The sequence below is a fragment of the Stegodyphus dumicola genome, chromosome 1, assembly GCF_044657685.1.
Source record: "Stegodyphus dumicola isolate Sdum_Otavi_A_Nest chromosome 1, ASM4465768v1".
NCBI classification, from domain to species: Eukaryota; Metazoa; Arthropoda; class Arachnida; order Araneae; family Eresidae; genus Stegodyphus; species Stegodyphus dumicola.
The window spans coordinates 144,699,377-144,719,689 of record NC_140768.1 but is presented as its reverse complement, the minus strand read 5'-3'; the positions used below and the strand labels follow the sequence as shown (position 1 = coordinate 144,719,689).

The window sequence follows — 20,313 nt, the reverse complement described above, 5'->3', positions numbered from 1 at the left end:
ACAATGCTTTTGAGATAACTCCATAGCCAAAAGTCACAGAGGTTGAGGTCTGGTGGGAAGAGGGGAAGTGTCGGCCTATAAGACGTTCATTCGTGAAATGTTGCCTAAGTAACAGTGCGACACACGTGAGGTGGGACGCAACCCTGTATAAAAATCGTAGTATCTAAAATGCCACGTTACTGCAGTTCATGTATCACGAAACATTTTAACAATGACTTTAAGTGAGCTGCAATCACAGTGGTCCAGCTGTCGACTGCTCTTCAGAGAAAAATGGTTCAGTTATAAAACTAGCTGTCATTCTACACCAAACGGTGTGGAATAACTGCTATGCAATCGAATGATGTAGGAGAATGAAATAGAACTAGATAGGTAACATGAGGGATTTCTTTGGCCCAAATCGATTAAAAGCGTTTTGAATCAGTATCTTCATGTTTTAGGCCCGAATTCAGGCTTCAAAAATTACAAATTAGCGATCTGTAAGAAAGCGATTTCAGACTGTACGCACTTGTGCGAGTGATTTGCGATCTCACATTTTCTAATCGCTAATTCGTGGTTTTCACGGACGAATTTCTCATTTACACGGATAGCGCAATCGACTTTTATCGAACGCCTTTAAATGGTAATTTGCTTACTTCAAAGTTTCTTAATGGTATATAACATATTAAACCCGTGTAACAAAAGGTTAAGTTAGATTCCGACCCATATTTCGTTTAACAATATTGCATACAGCGCCATTTCGCCCATGGTAGTGAGGTTCCGAACTTTCTTTTTTTTCGCGGAAAATAAATTTCCATGACCTCCTTTCCACGGTTACCAAGTTTGATAACATTTGATCCAGTAGTTTTCCTTTTATGACCGTTTCAAAGTGGAACTTTAATTATAATTAATTTGAAGCTATGCGTTGCATGTATACCATGCGTAAGATTTTCGCTTTTATGGAAAAAATAAAGAATTGAAGCAAATATACTTAGGACAATGGACCAAAACTGAAAAAATTTCCTTTCCCTCCGAAAATAAAATATTGAAACTTCGACCTTGAATTTATTGGGTTATCGAAATATTTAATTTGACTTATCTTCTACGTCCTAGTTCCAACAACAATTCCGTCAAAAATTCCGAATTACTTAAGCTGAAGTAAAAGATTTAGTATATATTCACTGTATGTTAATAAAGTAATCAGAGTGTAATAAAAATAGGTTATAGAATTTACGCTGATGCAACTTTTTGTCTGACTGCACAACATGTAATAGAAGAGAAGGCTTGTAGAGATCTGTTTTTGACATACCTCTAAAAGTAGATGTCATACTCCTTTTGTCTCTTCAATGTCACAAAACTTTCCTTTGAGAGACAACTTTAGTTTTTGGGAAAGGAAAAAAAAATCACAAGAAGACAAATTTGAAGAACATGCAGGACGATTGAGTACACATACTTATTTTCGGAACACAATGAGTTCTCCGATTGGTTATTGAATAATGAAAAGATGCATTATCATGCAATACAAAACATCTGGAATACGTTTTCTGACTGAATAAGGTAAGATTAAAAGTCATCTGCAATTGCAGAAATCTTTTAAAAGATTCATTGGTATGTTGTTCGCTAAAACAGCTCTCTAATTTTAGTACAATGCTAATAGTTTTAAAGCAAAGTTTAAAAACCTCTTTTAAGAGGATCTATAATTAAATACTAAGAACCCTTTTAAAGGAACATGAGTTAAAATAAAGTTAAGTACAGCCGATTACAACTATAAATACAAGATCAGAAAGAGGCTAATAGAGGGACTCCAGGCGTCACTGATAGAATTAGACTGACCCTATCAGTAACATCTTGAGTCCCTGTATCATTTGCTGTCTGGGCCAGTTGTATTCAAATAAGAAATAGAACGATAGCTTGTTGAAGAAGTCGCCTGGTTCCCAAAGCGACGTCTGCTGGGAAATGGAGCAGCATTGTAACTACTTTTTAAGAGCTAACCCAAAAAATGAATCTTGGGCCATCCTGGACAAATGAAATAATTCAAATTAATATTCGTTGAATATATTCAAGACGCAGCCATTATGTCTTCAAGATGAAGCAAAGCATTTAGATTTTTTGCAGCCAGTTGGCAATTTAAGCTCACCTTTGGTTTGACTCGGAACAGTGGTGGAGTGCATTTTGGATTTTAAAGCTAGATTTTTTAACGTTTATGTTTATTTATTTATTTTTTTATTTTTATTTATTTATTTATTTTTTAAGTTTTCAGGTCTATTCTTGCTTGCTTTTAATAGTCCGCAATATATTTAGCAAGACGCGACATTTATTTAGGACTGTTCAGTGTAATTATGTCAATTCTTAGTTATTCTTATTAAGGGAATTCATAGTGAATTTCATTAGATTAAAAGAAACCATCTGCGCGCCGAGAGGGAGAAAAGCGGAATACAGAAAACGAGACAAAGATACGTAAGACCAAACAGAGAAAACAAATTTCAGCTAAGATGAAAGAATAACCTAATGGAAGGAGTAAACCGTCAGACCCTGCCGCAATTCCGATTATGCTGAGATTCTAGAGGGTATTAATATTTCTTGCAATTTGCACGACCAAACGTGACTGCATATATCATCCCCAAACAATCTACAAGCCGGCATTTGGAAAGAATAACCTTCTTCATCGACATCAAGCGAATAGCTGGAGGACACGAAACCATGATATAAAGATATCTTCATTTAGATGGGAGCTGGCAGCAGAAAGACGAAAAACTAAAAATTTTTTATTTGTTGGACGCGTGCGACAGGCTGGTCATAAAAAAAAAAATGCACGGTCACCAACAATCTTTCTTAAGCAGTCAATCAGTATTATTAGCCGGTAAACATCAATCCCATTAAAATATAAACCTCAATATCATTAAACGTGATGGCAGACATTTGACATGTAATGCAGAACATACTAAATAGTGAAAAACTTAGATCTTGGTTTTCATATTCTAAAACCAAGAATACAATTTTTTGTATACCCTGCAAGATTTATCAGAAACATGGTGCTGCCGTTACACCATACAAAAGGATTCATTAATTGGAAAAAAGTTTTATCAAGATTAACTGAGCGCGGAGCGTCTGGAATCCACAGAGGTTCATGATTAAGTAGAAAATTAGAGTACAACAAATGAAATCGTGCAAAGGCATCAATCACGAGACTGAGCGACTCATTTATACAGAGAAAGAAAAATTCTATATAGTCATGGATACGGTACTATATCTTTTAATAAACTGTCGTTCTTTTCTTGGGTCTGATGAAATCCCAAGTAGCCTGTTCAGAAAGTGTCCTCGACTTAGCGAAGGAAATTTTCTGAATTTAATCAGACGCTTGCCAAACATAATTCAACTCTTAAGTACCAGTCAAAGCACCTAACGAAGTGAAAGGAATCATATTTACCCCATATGTGTCTCATACAGAAAAAAATGAACCAGGTGACTCAATACGTAAAAGCATGTTGTGATAGTGTGAGATAAAGGAAAGTTTAATTGATTTCATAGAAGTTTGTAGAAAGATAGGAGAATGTATTTCTGAACGCATTGTAGAAAATTAGTGCCTTAATTGACACTTGATGGTTTAGATATTGGACAATGTCGGTGTTAGTCTTACGACAACGGGTCTAATATGGCTGGCATTTCTAAAACAGTATAAGATATTACAGAAATGAATAAGCTGGAGGAATTTGTGTCATGTTTGGATCACTCCAGTATGCATTCTGTTTCTTCGTGCTCGGAAGCAGTTAATCTGTTTGGAATTACTCAGAAAATACTTCGCTTTTTCATCGGATGCACTAATCGACGGTATATTATGAAGAAATGTACAAAATACAAATTAAAAGGAAGCAGCCAGACGAGATGGTCGGAAAAATATGTGGCTGTAAAAGTCCTTCTAATGAATTTACCGCAAATATTCAAATATTTAAAAGAAATTAAAGATATTTCTCTTGATGCGGAATCAAAGCACGAGGTAGACATCTGGTACATGCTGTGAAAAATTTGAATTTACTATCAACCTGAAAATTTTAGTTAATATTTTTTCAGAATTCAATGGAGTAAATATAGAAATTCAAAAAGAATTTCTCTTCCGCGTTCTGTGTTTTTAACGAAAAAACTGACCAGAACTGAGGAATTATAAAGAGAGAAAAATCCTATGGAGTATTGGATACAAGAGTCTAAAACAGTAACTGAAAAACTTGCAGTTGAGTCTATTTTGACAAAGAAAGAATTCCAAAGCACAAAAAGCAATCTGATGAACTGCTTGAGGACGAATCACGAACACTTCAACCTGTTCAGATCGAAGTTTTAGGAAATAAAAACATATTAAGAAATATCTACCATCATTGGTGAGCCAGGAGCGTTTATCAAGTCTCGTGATTCTGGCATTCGAAAATCAAACCGTAGATCAAATTATGACGATTTCATGCACTTATTTGCAGAACAAAAGGCTTACAGAGTAAAATTTTAATTTTTGTTACTAATTCAGTGATATTTTAATAGCGTAATATCGTGGTAAAAAATAAAGTATCTACAAATCATCACATGACGATAACATCGCAGACATGCTTTAATAACTGTAAATGGGTATTTCTATAATGATTTGTGAGCGCAAGATGGAAAGAAGAATAATTTTTACTTCCATATTTTTTATTAACTAATAAATTTTTGCTGAGAAAATAAGAAGGAACCTTAAGCATAGAAAATTAATGCAACTTATAGCACTTAATAGAATTTTAAACCGACATAGTTAACTAACAAAGGCCATTAATAAATAATTTTTTATAAAGTTTTTACTGGTAATTTTTCATGAAAAGTATAATCTATAAGTTGCATTTAATTTTCTATGCTTATGTTTTCTTCTTACTTTTTCAGAAAAAATTTATTAGTTAAAAAAAATGTGAAAGTAAAAATTATCCTTCTTTACATCTTGCACTTACAAATCATTATAGGAATATCCATTTACAGTTATTAAAACCTAAAAAAAGCATGTCTGAGATGTTATCGTCATGCGATGATTTGTAGATACTTTATTTTTTACCACGATATTTTCGAAGCTGCGAAGTTTTTTTAACCGCTTTTTTTCTCGACGACGATGTTTTGTACCACGATGTTTTAGAACTGCGATGTTTTCTCCCACGATGTTTTGTAGCACGACGTTTTCGCCTTGCGTTGTTTTCTCTGCGACGTTTTCGTTCGCGATGATTTTGCCGCGATGTTATCGGCGGACACCCTTAAAATTACTTATGAAATAGGAAGTATGAAAAACAAGACAAGAAGCACGAATAACGCTCAGTAATAGCCCATATTCTGTATAATCGTTTCAGAATACTTCCTTTTGGCAATAGCCCATATTTTATATGCAATGGTCCCATTAGTGGCTGAGCAATAAACGCCGCTGAGCGCTAGTAGTTCGGTCCGAGGGTCAAGTATAGGTGAATGGGCTGGCTGTATGAGCATTTCCATGATTTTCCCCGTATACGAAAATTTCCTTACAGTTTTTTCCACGAGATATCCCTCCTTTTCCATGCAGAACCTAATGGCGAAACACATAGTAAATAATCAGACCTCAGCAGTGCCCGAGTGATTAAGACCGCTGAATACTGGTAGTTCAACTTTGCTTGTGTTCAAACCCAGGAGAATGGGCGGGCTGCATGGTTTCGTTTCGTGGATTTCTTCATGTGTAATGTGAATACGAGCCAGTTTCCTTTAAAAAGTTCCTCCACGAAAGCACCTCTTCTTGTCTTAGCCATATTCATATAATCTAACCCAACATAATTTAACCAGTAATGCAATAATACAGAATAGTGAGAAGCTTAGGGAATGCCCGTTGTCCCTAGAACTGAAAACGAATGGTGGTAAGGACTGGAGGATTAGAAGCACTCAGGTTTAGAGTTAGGATTAGGCTTGAATCCGAAAATAAGCTCACAAGAAAGGCGATTCTCCTAGAAGGGGACGATTTTCTAATTATGTAACTTAGTAGAGGAGAAATGAGAGTTCTGGATCGGGAGCTTAGGGAGCGAGAGTTGAGGGAGCTCCCGAGAAGGAAAGCTCAGCCGTGGAAGGGAGGCTTATCTGAAAATGGGGACAGGGAGCCTTATCAGGAGGTGGATGGGGGTAGCGTAGTTGCTACGTCATAGAAAAACGACATGCGCTTATTTTATTTTCTTTAGAATTTCATTGGTTCCACGGTAGTCATTATGAGTGAATGAAGGATTTATTAGTTTTCTTAAAATGAACAACTTTTAGATATAACATTTATGTTTCTATGTAATGAACTTCTTTAAGATGGAGATTCCGTCATTGAAACATCCATTTATCTGTGTCGTTGCGGGTCCCACAGGATGCGGGAAAACCCATTTTGTGAAGAAAATTATTGATCATCGTATTATTTATCCTTTACCTTCACAAATTATTTGGTGTTATGGCGTATATCAAGAACTTTATGACGAAATACGAGGAGTTACCTTTGTGGAAGGACTTCCTTCGAATATCCAAGATATTTCTAATGCTGTGGTTATTATTGACGATTTAATGAGTGAATTAGGAAGTAACCCTAAATTAACACGTCTATTTACGAAAGACAGCCATCATAAGAATATTTCTGTAATTTTTATCGTGCAAAATTTATTTCATAAAGGTAAGGAAATGCGCGAAATATCTTTAAATGCACATTACATTGTTTTATTTAAAAATCCGAGAGATGTTAGCCAAATCTCTCATTTGGGGCGTCAGTTATATCCAGGTCGCGCCAAATTTTTCCAGGAAGTGTATTACGATGCCACTCTTAAGCCTTATAGTTATTTGCTAATTGACTTAATGCCTCAAACAAAGGACGATTTGAGACTGCGCACTGGTATCTTTCCAGACGATATATATTACGCCTACGTACCGCGCTAAATCATTTAGACGTTCTACGCTGTAGATGGCTGCTGTGATTGATTTCGAAGGCTTTCAGTTAAAGCCTAACTGTTATGTTATAAAAGAGCTTTCGTTTATTTCTGTTTACGATGGTTCCCATGGCTGCTGGACTTTCCTTCCACCTAAACCTTCAGAAGAGCTTTCTGCTAAAGAAAGAAAACAAATTTATGTATCCTAAAATGTATACTAAAGGTCTAGAAAAAGCAAAATTTTTTGAATACTTATCAAGTCGTAGCATTTATAACTTAGATGACTTTGAATGTCCTAAAATTAGCGAGATTTCGAAGCCAAATGTGAAGTGCGCTTTTCATAAGCCTTATTTTCCGCATTGCGCAGTTGTAAAAGCTGCTGCATACGCATGTTTCCTTTCTAAATAAAAATGGCTTAATGATGTAAATGACTTTCAGTAACCGTTAACATGTCAAATTGTGCACAACAACATTTGCAGCATCTGAAGCTATTGGGAAAAAGAGGAACAAAATGTTCCATTTTACGAAAAGCTCCTAATAGTTTAATTAAAGCTGTTTGCGAATGTGCAAGAAATGTTTTAAAAGGTAATGTACCCTTAAGTAGTGTTAGGAAAAAGAAACTTAGACCATTTAAAAGAATTTTAAGAAGTCTTGCTGATAAGAAAACACCTTTATATAAAAAAAAGACGAGTATTAGTTCAAAAAGGGGAAGGATTTCTTAGTTTCCTCATTCCAGCAGCAGTTTCAGTGTTAAATAAACTTATCCATGGAGCACGCTAGAAAAATGGTTCTTGTACCAGAAGACAGACTGAATAAGTTCATTGGAGACAATTTAAGTGATATGGATAAAGAAATGGATAAAACCTTGAGAAGAAAAGATTTATCAGAAAATGAAAAAGCCACAATTTATCTTCAAATTTTGCAAAAATATGTACATTACCCATTCCCCGCAGATGTAAAAACCTAAAGAAGAGGAAAAAGAAGTAACCATAATAAAACCCGTAGCTGAGACTGAAGTGAATGTAAAGCATAACACCAATTCTTTGGAACGTCTTATACTTCAAAATGTGCCCGAAAAATTCAAACGCACTGCTGAAGACATTTTGAATTTCATAAAAAATCATTCATCGACAATCTCATGGAATGCGAAAGGTGAATTAATATACAGAGGAGATACTATACATAACACTCATATAGCAGAATTAGTAGCCAACCTTTTAGAAAATAATAAAAATCATCCTAAAGGTCAAGATATATTTCATCGAACTTTAACTGAACTTGGTATACCTACTTCTTTCATGAAAAATAAATACCTGTTACCAAAACGTTCACTACCGCAACGAAAAGTTAACAGAAAATTGTCTCCTGTATTTCCAAAACGGATGTTAGCACGCAGAAATGTAACCTGGTTGACGTACTAATAAATGTTTTTCCTTTTACTTTCAATGGTATTATTTTTTTTTCTTTATTTAAAAAAAAAAAAAAAAAAAAAAAAAAAAAAAAAAAAAAAAAGCTCTATTATCTAAGAATGTAACATGTTAATGCAATTAGAATTTTAAAAGAGAACAGCTTTCAATCAGAAAACAACATGTACATTTTATTAGTGTAAAATTTAGATTTCTTATTCTTTCAATACACAGATATTTTTAAAAAACACAATTTTATTTTTTTTTAAATTCTAATTTTGTACAAAATGTTAAAATACAAGATTTTATGCTGCATCAAAGTTCTTTTATCACTTATACATGAGTTATCTTTCTTCACTGCAAATTATTTTCTTACACCCCAGAAATGTTTTAGCTACAACATCACATTCACTCTTAGAATCCGCGATGCCTTTGGCGTAGGTAGAACAGTAGTAATGAAAAACTTCATAAGATTGTTGTACACAATTACATAAATCATGACCACAGTCTGGAAATGTTTCTTTAAAATAATGGAATTTTTGACATTTAATGTAGCCAATATGGTCTATACTTTGATAAATGTGATACAGGTTTAAAGAGGTTTGATTGATTTTAAAATTGGTATCTAAACTTCCAACATTTCCATTGGATGGGTAATGAATAAAATATAACACGATACTTCCAAATGCATAAGAAAAGGTGAGAAAAGTACACAGTATTTATGTATCATGAAAATTTCCTTACACATCATTTCAATGAGCTGTAATTATTATATATAAAAAAATTTTGTAAAATTTTTTTCAAAAGCTTTCAGAGCTTTCCAAAGCTTTCAGAGTAAAATATTTAGCAGAATTTATGAGATGTACAATTCTAAAAATACACTTTGTTAAAATGATTCTTGAAATTGTTGGGTAAGTAAAGAAATAGCGAAAAGAAACGTCTGTTAATATAAATTATCCCAGTTAGAATGAAGTAGAAGCAACATATCATTTCACTTTTATAGCTACCCAGGAGAAGAAGATGCTATGTTCATGAAACAAACAGAATAAAAACAGGAAACATTTTTAAGTTGAGATGATAAAGAAGAATAAAAACTCATTCATAATATAATATGATAATCTGATATATAAATTTATACCTACGAATCTGTTTTGCAGAATAAAACATAGATCATTTTTGCTATTAATTGAATTTATTTTTTAAAACTCATTGTTACACCATATCTTTTTTTAACAAATTGAAATAGTCTAAAATCATTGTTTTTACATTGAGATAAATCAGAAATAATACGTTCCATTGATTGTCCTTGACATCGTTTAAGCAGAAAATAGATGCAATAATGTCCACATACATTTGAAGTAACACTCTGGAAAGGAACATTATTCCATTTCACATTACTGATTTGAAAACCATAAACAGATGGAGGCATCCCATACGAATCGAAGAATTCGGCTGTTGATTTGTTCTCGATGAACCAGGCAACCCAATGCTGCCCAGGTTTATCTTGAGGATCTGTATTCATAACAAAACAAGATGGAGTAGCATGGATAATAGGTAAGCGATCAGCTGGAAACACACCTTGGAAAAAAGGAGCTGTCTGTGAGTCCTGAGATAAAATTTTTTGAATAACCGAAGCATACATTTAAAAATCTGACAAAACAGTCCTTGACTTATTTATTTCAAGAACACTTTCGAACTCCGCATAAACGAGAACTGATATTGTCTGTTCCAAAGCAACACCAAATTTCACTTCAAGTCTTAAATTGCTGTGACGAATAAGATTAAAATGCTCTCCATCGCATAAATCTGGACTTAAATCGAATGCAAATAATGTGTATCCTTTGGCATAATCTTCTCTGGATATATCAATTCCTCGGTCTTCTCTGTTAGTAGTTCCAAGAAATAAACTTTGGAATGCTCTAATATAATTGTTCTGATCAAAATTAGGCTCAACTGGATTATAAGGTAAAGGCTGCCCATCCACGTAAACCCCTATAAAATTCATATGGTAATGCTTAAATTCGAAAGGCGATTTTTTATAATTTCCGTTTAAGGCATCGTTATCTAAACAAGCCACAATGATACGTTTGGGCATCTGACCCACAAATACATTATCTTGAACAAAAGACATATTGCCTTGAGGAATGGAAAATACTTTGCACAGAACTCTTTGAATGGGATATTTTGCAGAACCTTTTTCCAAAGCTTTAGCATGTACTAGTGAAACAGCTGGACTAACATGAACTTTACGCACGAAAAGTGAAACGTGCTCAAGTGCAACTTTGTAGTCACCATTTTCCGCCATTAAGCAAAATTCTGGTTTACTGCGAATAAGTTTTAATTTGACATCCACTAAATTCAGTAATAAACGTTCTTGATGAAATAAATCCAGATGCAGTCTGCCTATCATATCTAGAGTAGCACTTAGTTTAAAAAATTCAGCTCGTTTATTAAATCCTTCATTTCCATCAATGTTCATATGGCCTGGTGTATCTTTATAAAATAATTCCGAAGTTAATTGCGATACTTTAGTATCATAACCATGATTTAGTAACGTTTCTATAAGTGCTCGATATGGATATGTATTATCTGAAGACGTTATCAGCCTTTCATTTAATTTCACATCGATTTGAGAAAATAAAGAGTGGAGAAATAAATTAACTGGTCCAACTTTGGCATCTTTTTGCAGGTGTGAACCATCCGAGTTGAGAATTTTTGCTTTTACATACAGGTGAGTTTCTGATAGATCTAAATAATCTTCCCCTCCAGAAATGTGAAATTCGATAGGACCCCCATCGCTAGCATTTGCTAACGGATGAAATCGAACCCATTGCCCCCTTTCAACTACTGTTTGAGTAGGAGGCGTCAGAAATAGATTCAGTTCCGATTTGACGCATTCGGGTGAGTCTTTCAATACAAATGTCATTATTACGGATAAAAAATATCACGTCCTTTCACCTTCCTAGCTTTCGAAGAAATGATACGTTTTGGCATTTTCCGCTTTCTTTTGCGTTTTCCGCTGCCTAACATGTCATGCGCTTTTATTATAGCTCTTTGAGCTAGCGTTTTGCTCGCTTCCCGAGTTCTTTCTTTAGCTGAGGTTTCAAAATCTTTCCCCGATAACACATCGCTCGCAATATGTGTTCCCGGTTCGCAAAGCTTCTTTCCCTACTGTTTTCGCGCCTTTGATAAAGAACGGCATCGCAGTACGAAACAATCGTCTAAAAATCCTCCAAATCCATACCCTTTTTGAAAAGAAGTTCCTTGATAATAAGGAAGCCCAGATCCTACTTGCGTAGTATAAAAGTCTTCATAAGCTTTTGCGCAACAGTTGTATGGAACATACATCTTCTTTGAAGTCTGAGATATGAATGTCAGTTTTTGCGTCATGTGTTTATACTTATAAAATTTGTTTCATTCTGAAATGCAAAACAAGCCACACTTTGCCTCTTTCGAATGGTACTAGCTGCCCTGAGTTAAATCGAAGTTCTACTTCCACTGTCTGAAAATGTTGGCGAATCACGGGAACATACTGCGGACGTTCATAATGAGCACTTACCATTTCTTCATCTTTTCCATTAACTTTCACTATTCTTAGTAGAGGTGTTTGAGTATCACCTACGAGTTGTGGTTCTACGATATCTGAATATACATAAATAACTGGAAACGACGCATGTGAATCGGCAACGTACGGACTATCAGCCACGCCTTGAATTTCTGTCGGTTCAAATCCTAAAATTTCACTGATTCCTTCTGTCAAAATTATTTTAGTATTTTTTAATGTTTTTACTCTTACACGCTTCGTCACACTGTTGTAATTGAATTCAACTTTACCTCTTAGATCGGGAATCATGATAGCTTTAATTAAATCTGGAATGGTTTCATAATAACCTGCAGGAATGCGTCTTGAAATAGTTTTCCCATCCCCTAAGTCGAAGCCAAATAAATTGTTGTTTTCGTTTATGTTGTGCCACGAATGGGGGTAAATTATTTCGGAAATGCCTACCTCGAACTCTCCATTGAGATTTATACTAGATGGTAACTGCGTAATGAAATGGGAAATTTTATTTTCAGGGAAGTAGTGTAGAGAAGAATCGCTTACGAGTGTCATATAGAAAGACTAATTATTAAAAGTGTATTTCACAGCTTTATACCATTTTCACATCAGAGACCCAAGCGTTCAATTTTTTAGGATACCCTTCAAATTTTACAAAATATTCGGTTTTCCCCCCTACCTTCCGTTTCTTCAAAACATTTTCAACAAGGTAATACCCGCTATCATTCACTTTCTGTAATTCCTGCTCATAAAATGAACCTTTAATGATTTCATTCGATAAATCTTTTAACTTATAAACAGGAATCTCGCGTTCTAATACTTCATAAATGCTAAATAATTCTCGAGACCAGTTTTGCTCATAACCTTTTTCGAATTTCATTTTCTGTTTGCTTATTCTTACAATATCCCCCACCTTAAGACGAGGTGACTTAGGATTTTCAATACGTCCATATAAATTTTTGCATACTAACTTTTCATTTTCTTTCGTTACAGATACTGGTTTCATTTTAATACTTCTATGTACAGAATGATTGTAACTATGCACTAAGTCGTCTAAAACATCAATATACTTACGTGTATTGAATTGTGTGAAATATTTCCACATCTTTGTTTTAAGGGTGCGATTAAATCGCTCAACAACACTCGCTTTCAGTTCACTGTATGTAGTAAAGAACATAATTTTCAGACTTTTTAAATAATTTTGAAAGTTTATGCTTAGAAATTCCTTCCCTTTATCTGTTTGTAAAAATTTCGGTTTGCGTTCAGAAAATATTTTTTTAAAGGCATTTATAATGCTTTTACTAGTTTTATTTTTCAGAGGTGTTACCCATGCATATTTCGATAAGATATCAACACACGTTAATAAATATTTAAAACCATTATTATGCTTTGCTAAATTGCTGAGATCTACTAAGTCTGCTTGCCATTGTTGATCTATATGACCAACAATGACACGATTTCTTTTAAACGTTTTTTTTCACAGGTTTATGAAGCGTGTACGCATCATTACTTTCCAACCACTTCCCAATTTTACTTTTTGAAACTTTCTTTTCCCCGATACGGTACAACGCATTTATTCCACCGAAACTTTCCGGTTTTCTTGGATCTTTATAAGTTTCTATAATACTATCCATAATTTTTCTCACTTTTACAAAATAAACACATTCACTTTCACACTACACGCATAAATGACAGAAATTTCTCGAAGCGATTGTTTATAACGTTAAGAAAAGTTAAAAGTACATATTCTTAAATAATCACTCAATCTATATATTGTATAAATATAATTTTAATTTTCTAAGATCAACACTAAGGAAACAAGCTACGTGAAAATCATTATAATTTAGTAAAAGTATTTTTAGCCTTTAAAACAAATAAAATAAAACATAACTCTAGATAGCCATTACAATAATAATAATAATAATAAAATGTGCATATTTATGCAGAAATTTACTTACGTTTACAGATTTGTCAATGTTAAATGGAATTTGCATAAATCAAAAAGTTCTACTGCATTTAAATTGTGCACAAAATAGTCATTCATATAAGCATAAAATTTTTCATTGCATCTTACGAAATCAGCGGCTAGATCTTGAATATTTAAAAGTGCAACAGCTTTATCAAAGTTTTTCAGTTTTTGTTCTCCACACGTGTGGCCAAGTTGATTATCCACTAATTCTTCACTCTCACATGCATCACAAAACACTGGAATTTTATTCATTTGCCGTGACACATTTTCCTCAAGCAATTTTAGAAGAGATTTCTTTAAATTTATTTCTATTTCCGCGACGTTTTCTCTGATGTCAGTTTCTCCGCCAATCACCAATTGTTCACGTATTGCTTTTATAAAGGGAGTTCCAAAAATTCTTTCTCGTAAACACATAGATATTTTTTCTTTATTTTTTAGCAGCTCACGAAACTGTTCAGTTGATATTTTTAATGAAGTATTGCTTAACTGTAGGTTTCCGTTTGAATTTACGAAAACATATTGGAAATTCACATCCATCACACGATCGCGAACACATATTGTTGAAAGACATAGTTCTTTGTCCACCATAAGGGTTGCGCTTGGAGATCGGAATTCAAATTCATGGATTCTCTCGGAAAGTAATTGCCAGCGATACGGGGAGCGTAATGGCAAACCGCACATTGAGTTGAACAGTGTTAAACGAATGTCGCATACTGCGCATGCCCAGAAACAAATTTGGCGTAATTATTATGTTGGCGCGATTTGAAAAGAGGATAAATACGGTATGTGGTAGATGTACCGCCATCTGATTGTAAACAAATCCGGCGTTTAAGTCTTCGTAGAGTATATGTGCAATGTAAAGTAATTACTGTGTAAAATTAGATTTTTTTTCCTGTACTGCTCCAACAACTGGAAAGTTGAACGATACGATCAAGTTTAAATTGAAGAGTGCACAAAATGGGTAAAGGAAGTCAGCGTAAATGCAGATGCTCCAGTGGATAGCGCGAGCTTCAAACCAAATGCTATTGCGAGATTGCTTTCAGGTATGTATATATTTTCCCATTTCAGTAAATTTGATATGTTATATGTGCAATATGTGATATATTGTATTTTGACACATATACAGTTCTTTAACATTTCCTAAATTTCTATATAATGTAGCATTAAGATGTTTTAAGAAATTTGTTTCCTTACTGTTTTAATTTTTTCGAAAAGAAACATCATTTTCGAGAAACTTCAAGAAGAAAGTTATTAGCGTAATTTTATTACAGCTAAAACTGATGCAAGGTACTTGAGTCTTTTATCTCAAAATGTGCTGAAATGTTTTGGTTGAAGTTAATATAAAATAATGTAATGAACTCGTAATGTAATGAATTGTGGTATAACTGTAAAAAATTGGTAAAAATAAAATATAATTAGCTCAAATTTTCTTAACTCCTTATATTATCAAATATCTATTGAATAGAAAAACCTGTTGAAATATTAAATGTAACAAGTTTTATTTTTAAAAGGCAGATGATTGTACAGCATGTAGGAATTGATGATGATTTTTAATAATCCTAAAGTAATAATAAAGTCAACAATAAAGTATATTTTGATGTATGTAATTTTCATCAATGATTACATAACATTGCACTTTAATATAAAGTATGCTTGGATTGTTTTCATGTATTATTGCAAATTAGTTCTTCATAAAATTGTATATTTCTGCTGTGAAAAAGTATGTATGCAATCATGCAAGTTGTAGGAAAACATGTACGTGTACTGCACATGTACCAGGAAGACAAGATAACAATTATGACTGCCAATCATCATTTGCTGACTGTATCTGTCAAGCTGACTACACAGACTATAGTAGCCAAAGATAAGTTGTAGAAAGTGTGTTTCAGAGTTGAATATATGAATTAAAGTTAGTAGGATAATTATTCTTAACTAAATAATAAAATTTAAATAAAACCCCTTATTTCATTTTTTATAAATTCTCTTATTATTATGATGTGATTTCACAACCATTGACCCTCTCCTATTGTTAAATAATTCATTCAGCACTGAACAACATATTATTTTATTGGTATAAAAATAATATATTTTGTGTGTATGACCAAGTTATGATCTAAGATTTTTCAATACTTGAATCATCCTTTTAAAGATTTTTATAAAATGATTTTTTTTTAATTTCAGTGAATGGCAGCTGAAAAATTTTTACCCTTGTTTCTGGAAGTGAAATGTTAGATGTAAGTAATGATGTCTGAGACCCTTATCACACGGCATTTGTTTCACATGAACAACTTGTTTCGGACAATTTTTCTGCCTGGTTTACTATTGAAAGAAAGACATGCAACGTTTTCCTTCCTTTCTAAAAAAATTGCAAATTGTTCGTTTTCAATCAATCAGCTATCAGCTTGTTTGTAATAGGGAACCAGTTTCCCATGTTAACCCCAAAGTGATCTATGATAATTGGCTGTTATGACAAAGCAGAAAAATTGTGCCAAACAGTTATTCTTCCGAAACAAACTGACGTGTGATAATATCCTTACTGTTAATAATACTGTGAAGCGCTTAATTGTATGCTTTGCTAATGAATATGTACTAGGCAATTGTGGTTATTATGAAAGAGGTGAAATTTCAAATACAATTGTTTCAGTTACAATTATTACAGATTAAGACACAATAACACGCCGAATAAATACTAATTCAGAAGTCAAACAACAAAAATCAGCGTTATATTTACAAAATTTTCACAGGACTAGTTTCGATGGTTTTACCGAACCACCATCCTCAGCTGCAAAACCGCAAATGAACCAGATAGTTAAATATAACGCTGATTTTTGTTGTTTGACTTCTGAATTAGTAATTATTACAGATATTATTTAATTTTGTAATAATGCTAATTAAAAATATGAATTAAGAAAATGCAAAAATTGGTGTATAAGCATACTAAATAGTTCAGAGTAAGACTTGTACTTAATTTATAGTACGCACTCATTCACACATATGATGATTCGTACACTGATATAAATTTGATATGCTTTTATACTGTTTACATGTCTTCTATATTCAGATTTGAATCATCATCTACCAACAAATTCAGTTAATCAGGCATTGTTGACTTTATTAGTTTCTTGCAGATGTGTGAACTTTGGAAACATTTTTAGATTTAGTGTAGTGTTTGTTTGCTTTTCAGGTTTTCACATAATATCAACTAGAAACATTACCTCTTCATTTTAGAGGTCAAAGAGATAAAATAAAATAAAAAAAAAAAAAATTAATTAGTTAATATCAAATCTAAAATGTTCTTTTATTACACAACTATTATTTAAGCCATCCAAATGGGCGCAATATTTTTATAATACTTTTATTTAATTTTCCAGTATATGTTATTGAAGCCATTCAAATTCCACTTGGGCATTTTCAAGCATATTAGTTGTTGAATATTATGTCTGACTGTAAACACACAGGCAAAGTATGTATAATTATTATGTAATTTAACCTATCTTTCCTTCAAATATTTCTTTAAAATTACACGAGACAGGCATACATTTGAGCTTTGATTAACAGACTTAGTGTAGTCGCCATGACGGATAAGAAAACAGATGAATAATAGACCACCCATAATCACCAACATATAATGCAAGGATTTGAGAATAAAGATTGCTTATTAGCATAATAGTGCACTGAATATTAGATATAAAAATTATAGAACTGAAAGATTTGTCACGTATCATCTTTGCTTATTATTATATATATTGAAAATAAACAGTTTGCTTCTGCAACAGAATAAATATCGAGTGTCTTGAAATGTTTTGTATACCTAGAGCTTTACAGTTCAGTACATTATACAAAGAGCAGTATATATAATGATTATCAGGTCTGTACAGAAATTTTTAATGGAAAATTCTTGTGCATAGATTTAGTTGATATTTTGTATCTTGTGTACAGATTTAGTTGATATTTTGCAAGACATGGCAATATTTCAGACTTTTATTCTAATTACTGTGACAAAACAATCATTAGAAAATTATTAATATTACATTATGTAGCTTATATTAATAATTTTCATACGTGTATATGTAATATTTTGGCAGGCACAGGAATGACCAAAGCTTGACAATATAACTACATCATAGGCCAGGCATTGTAATGGCTGAATAGAAGGTTGCAAAATGACGACAAAGAAGGATTTAGCTTTTTAGATCCCACATCTTTATTCAATTCTCTCCAGCAGATCATTTTGCCTTTAGATGAAATTCTCAAAATTATATATTCAATATTGATTTAAACTAAGTAAGATTAAATTTAGACTTTACATCATATCTGCTTTAACAAAGGAAAGAACAAGATGGGAGGAGCAGCTGCAAGGTCTTGTAGCAGCGGTAGAAGAAAGCAGTCTGATGAAAAATGGCACATATTCAGTATGTGTACTAGCGGTTATATAACATGCCAGAATGTTCTCGAAAGTACTGGTCTAGGATAAGATCCTGAAACTGCAGTAAGTTAATTATAGGTTGCATGCTCGCACAGAGCAAAGCCACTGTATTTTCTATATTTTACATGTATATAATACATATTCTTTGTGTCTTGGTGAATACATTCTACCTCGCTGGCAGGTAAGAGAAACTGACGATCAAAAGATTGATGAATATTTAATAATTTTGATGAGATTATCTAGGAAAGTAAAATAGTTTAAAACGTATTAAATATGGTTTTCCAGAATGTTTCCTAGCATAGATTTTAATCTCAGACTAAATGATACACATTATCTGGAAGTTCATATTCTTGTGTCATAAAGTATGCTTTATTGTAATTAGTCTTAGATTGTAAAGTTAAATTTATGAAAATATGATGAGTTAAAAATGTATTGCAGATATTAAACTAGATTTTTATATGCAATTTTGAAATTTTAGAGATCTTGCTTCATGTAATTATTTTTAATGTTTTTATTAAATTCTTAATTAATGCTATTATGCATGCATTAGAAAGTGAAATGAAATAATACTTAGGGATATCATTTGGCTGCATTCTGTTGTTTCTCAGTTAAACTATTCTGCATTCAAAAAATTACTCAAGGATTCTCACGAATACCAGCTCAAACAGTTCCAAAGTATTTCTGCAAAATATACGTAATTACTTAAGAATTGTATCTTTTTCATAATATTATTTAGCCTTTACAAGTTACTGCCAAAATTATTTTGTAAATCAGAAATCTTCGAGGGGATTAGTGTGTCTCGCATAGTTACCCTGGTGCCACACTATAACACTGAAATTGATAGATGTATAATTGAATGTTTAATCAAAAATGTCTAATTCCTCTTTTATGATACGTATTTCAATAATTGATACTACTGAAACAAGAAATATTGGTACATTAACATTTTCTTAATATTCATTGTGTATTTGTTATGATGCATGTATTAATGTCATTACAAGTTAGCATTTGATAATGTTTGTTTCAACAATTTAGGGTTTGATGAAGTGCCACAGAGATTATCGCTTAAAGAATGCGTGCAGGCTAACCACCAACACAAGATATTAAAAGAGCAATGAAAATGAAGATTTAACTATAAAGAAAAATCTGACTAATATTATTACTCATAACACTTAATTGTTTCATATTATGAGTAATAAATTTATGCGAGTTTTCCTGTATTCTGTTTATTTTGCAACTTATGTTATTGTAAATTCATGTATGTTTTCATTCTTGCTCTGTCATGCATTTCATACTAATCGTTTGTTGTGCATATTAATTATATGTGTATATTACATCATTGAATTACTGTATTTGAATTTTAATAAACCTTTTTACCATTCAGTAGTACTTTTCCATAAAACCCTGAACATTCTAAACATCCCATATTACTAATCCTCAATTCTAAATAATACTTGAGTTTACTTAATTCATGTATTAATAACGAATTTGAAAAATAATACAATAGTGACATATTTTGAGGTAAAATAAATGCTGCTCAATTGGACATTTTAAAATGTTTTTCCTTTTAATAGAGGAACATTTTTTAAGTATTTAATTATTAGTATTTGAATATTGTATTAATATATGATTAATTAGTGTATGAATATATTGTATGTAATGAATAAGTAAGGCAGTGAATAAATTTTGAACAATAATTTCATATGAAGAAATATGATCTGCCTGGGTTAAAAAATTAATCTTTAAATCCTATTTATGAGATTATATGGCTGAAATCTGTAGCCCAAAAGCAGTTAAAGCAACCCACCCCAAAAAAAGAAGACATTTTAAATAGTTTCTTCCAAAACTTGAAATATTTAAACATTACACGATGCTAAATTTCTAGTGAATTTAAAATACTCATTTCATTCACTTCAGCTACTGGCCATTATATGAAATTTTCCTATATTATTAAAATGTTCCTCATGATTTTGCAAGGTGAAGACCACAAATGTTCTGCCCTCATAACTAATGATGATACAATAAGCATGAAGTAGACTTCAGCGTAAGGAATATGGAACTATATATTT

General features: G+C 32.5%; 1 protein-coding gene and 1 long non-coding RNA gene across 2 annotated transcripts; one reads left to right on the top strand and one right to left on the bottom strand.

Annotated features, from left to right (window-relative positions):
• Positions 1-9,935: 9,935 nt before the first annotated feature.
• On the bottom strand, positions 9,936-11,219 carry LOC146999294 (uncharacterized protein F54H12.2-like). Its single transcript, XM_085817970.1, has one exon. The coding sequence runs from the start codon at positions 11,217-11,219 to the stop codon at positions 9,936-9,938; it is 1,284 nt and encodes a 427-aa protein (XP_085674096.1).
• Positions 11,220-14,634: 3,415 nt separating this feature from the next.
• On the top strand, positions 14,635-20,072 carry LOC146999293 (uncharacterized). The gene is made up of 3 exons (XR_015042478.1): positions 14,635-14,861; positions 16,000-16,052; positions 19,280-20,072. It is a non-coding gene; the product is annotated as an uncharacterized LOC146999293 (long non-coding RNA).
• The last annotated feature ends 241 nt before the right edge of the window (positions 20,073-20,313 follow it).

What these genes read in the sequence shown, in the direction of transcription:
- LOC146999294 (XM_085817970.1), bottom strand. Translation starts at nt 11,219, where the DNA reads ATGACATTTGTATTGAAAGACTCACCCGAATGCGTCAAATCGGAACTG.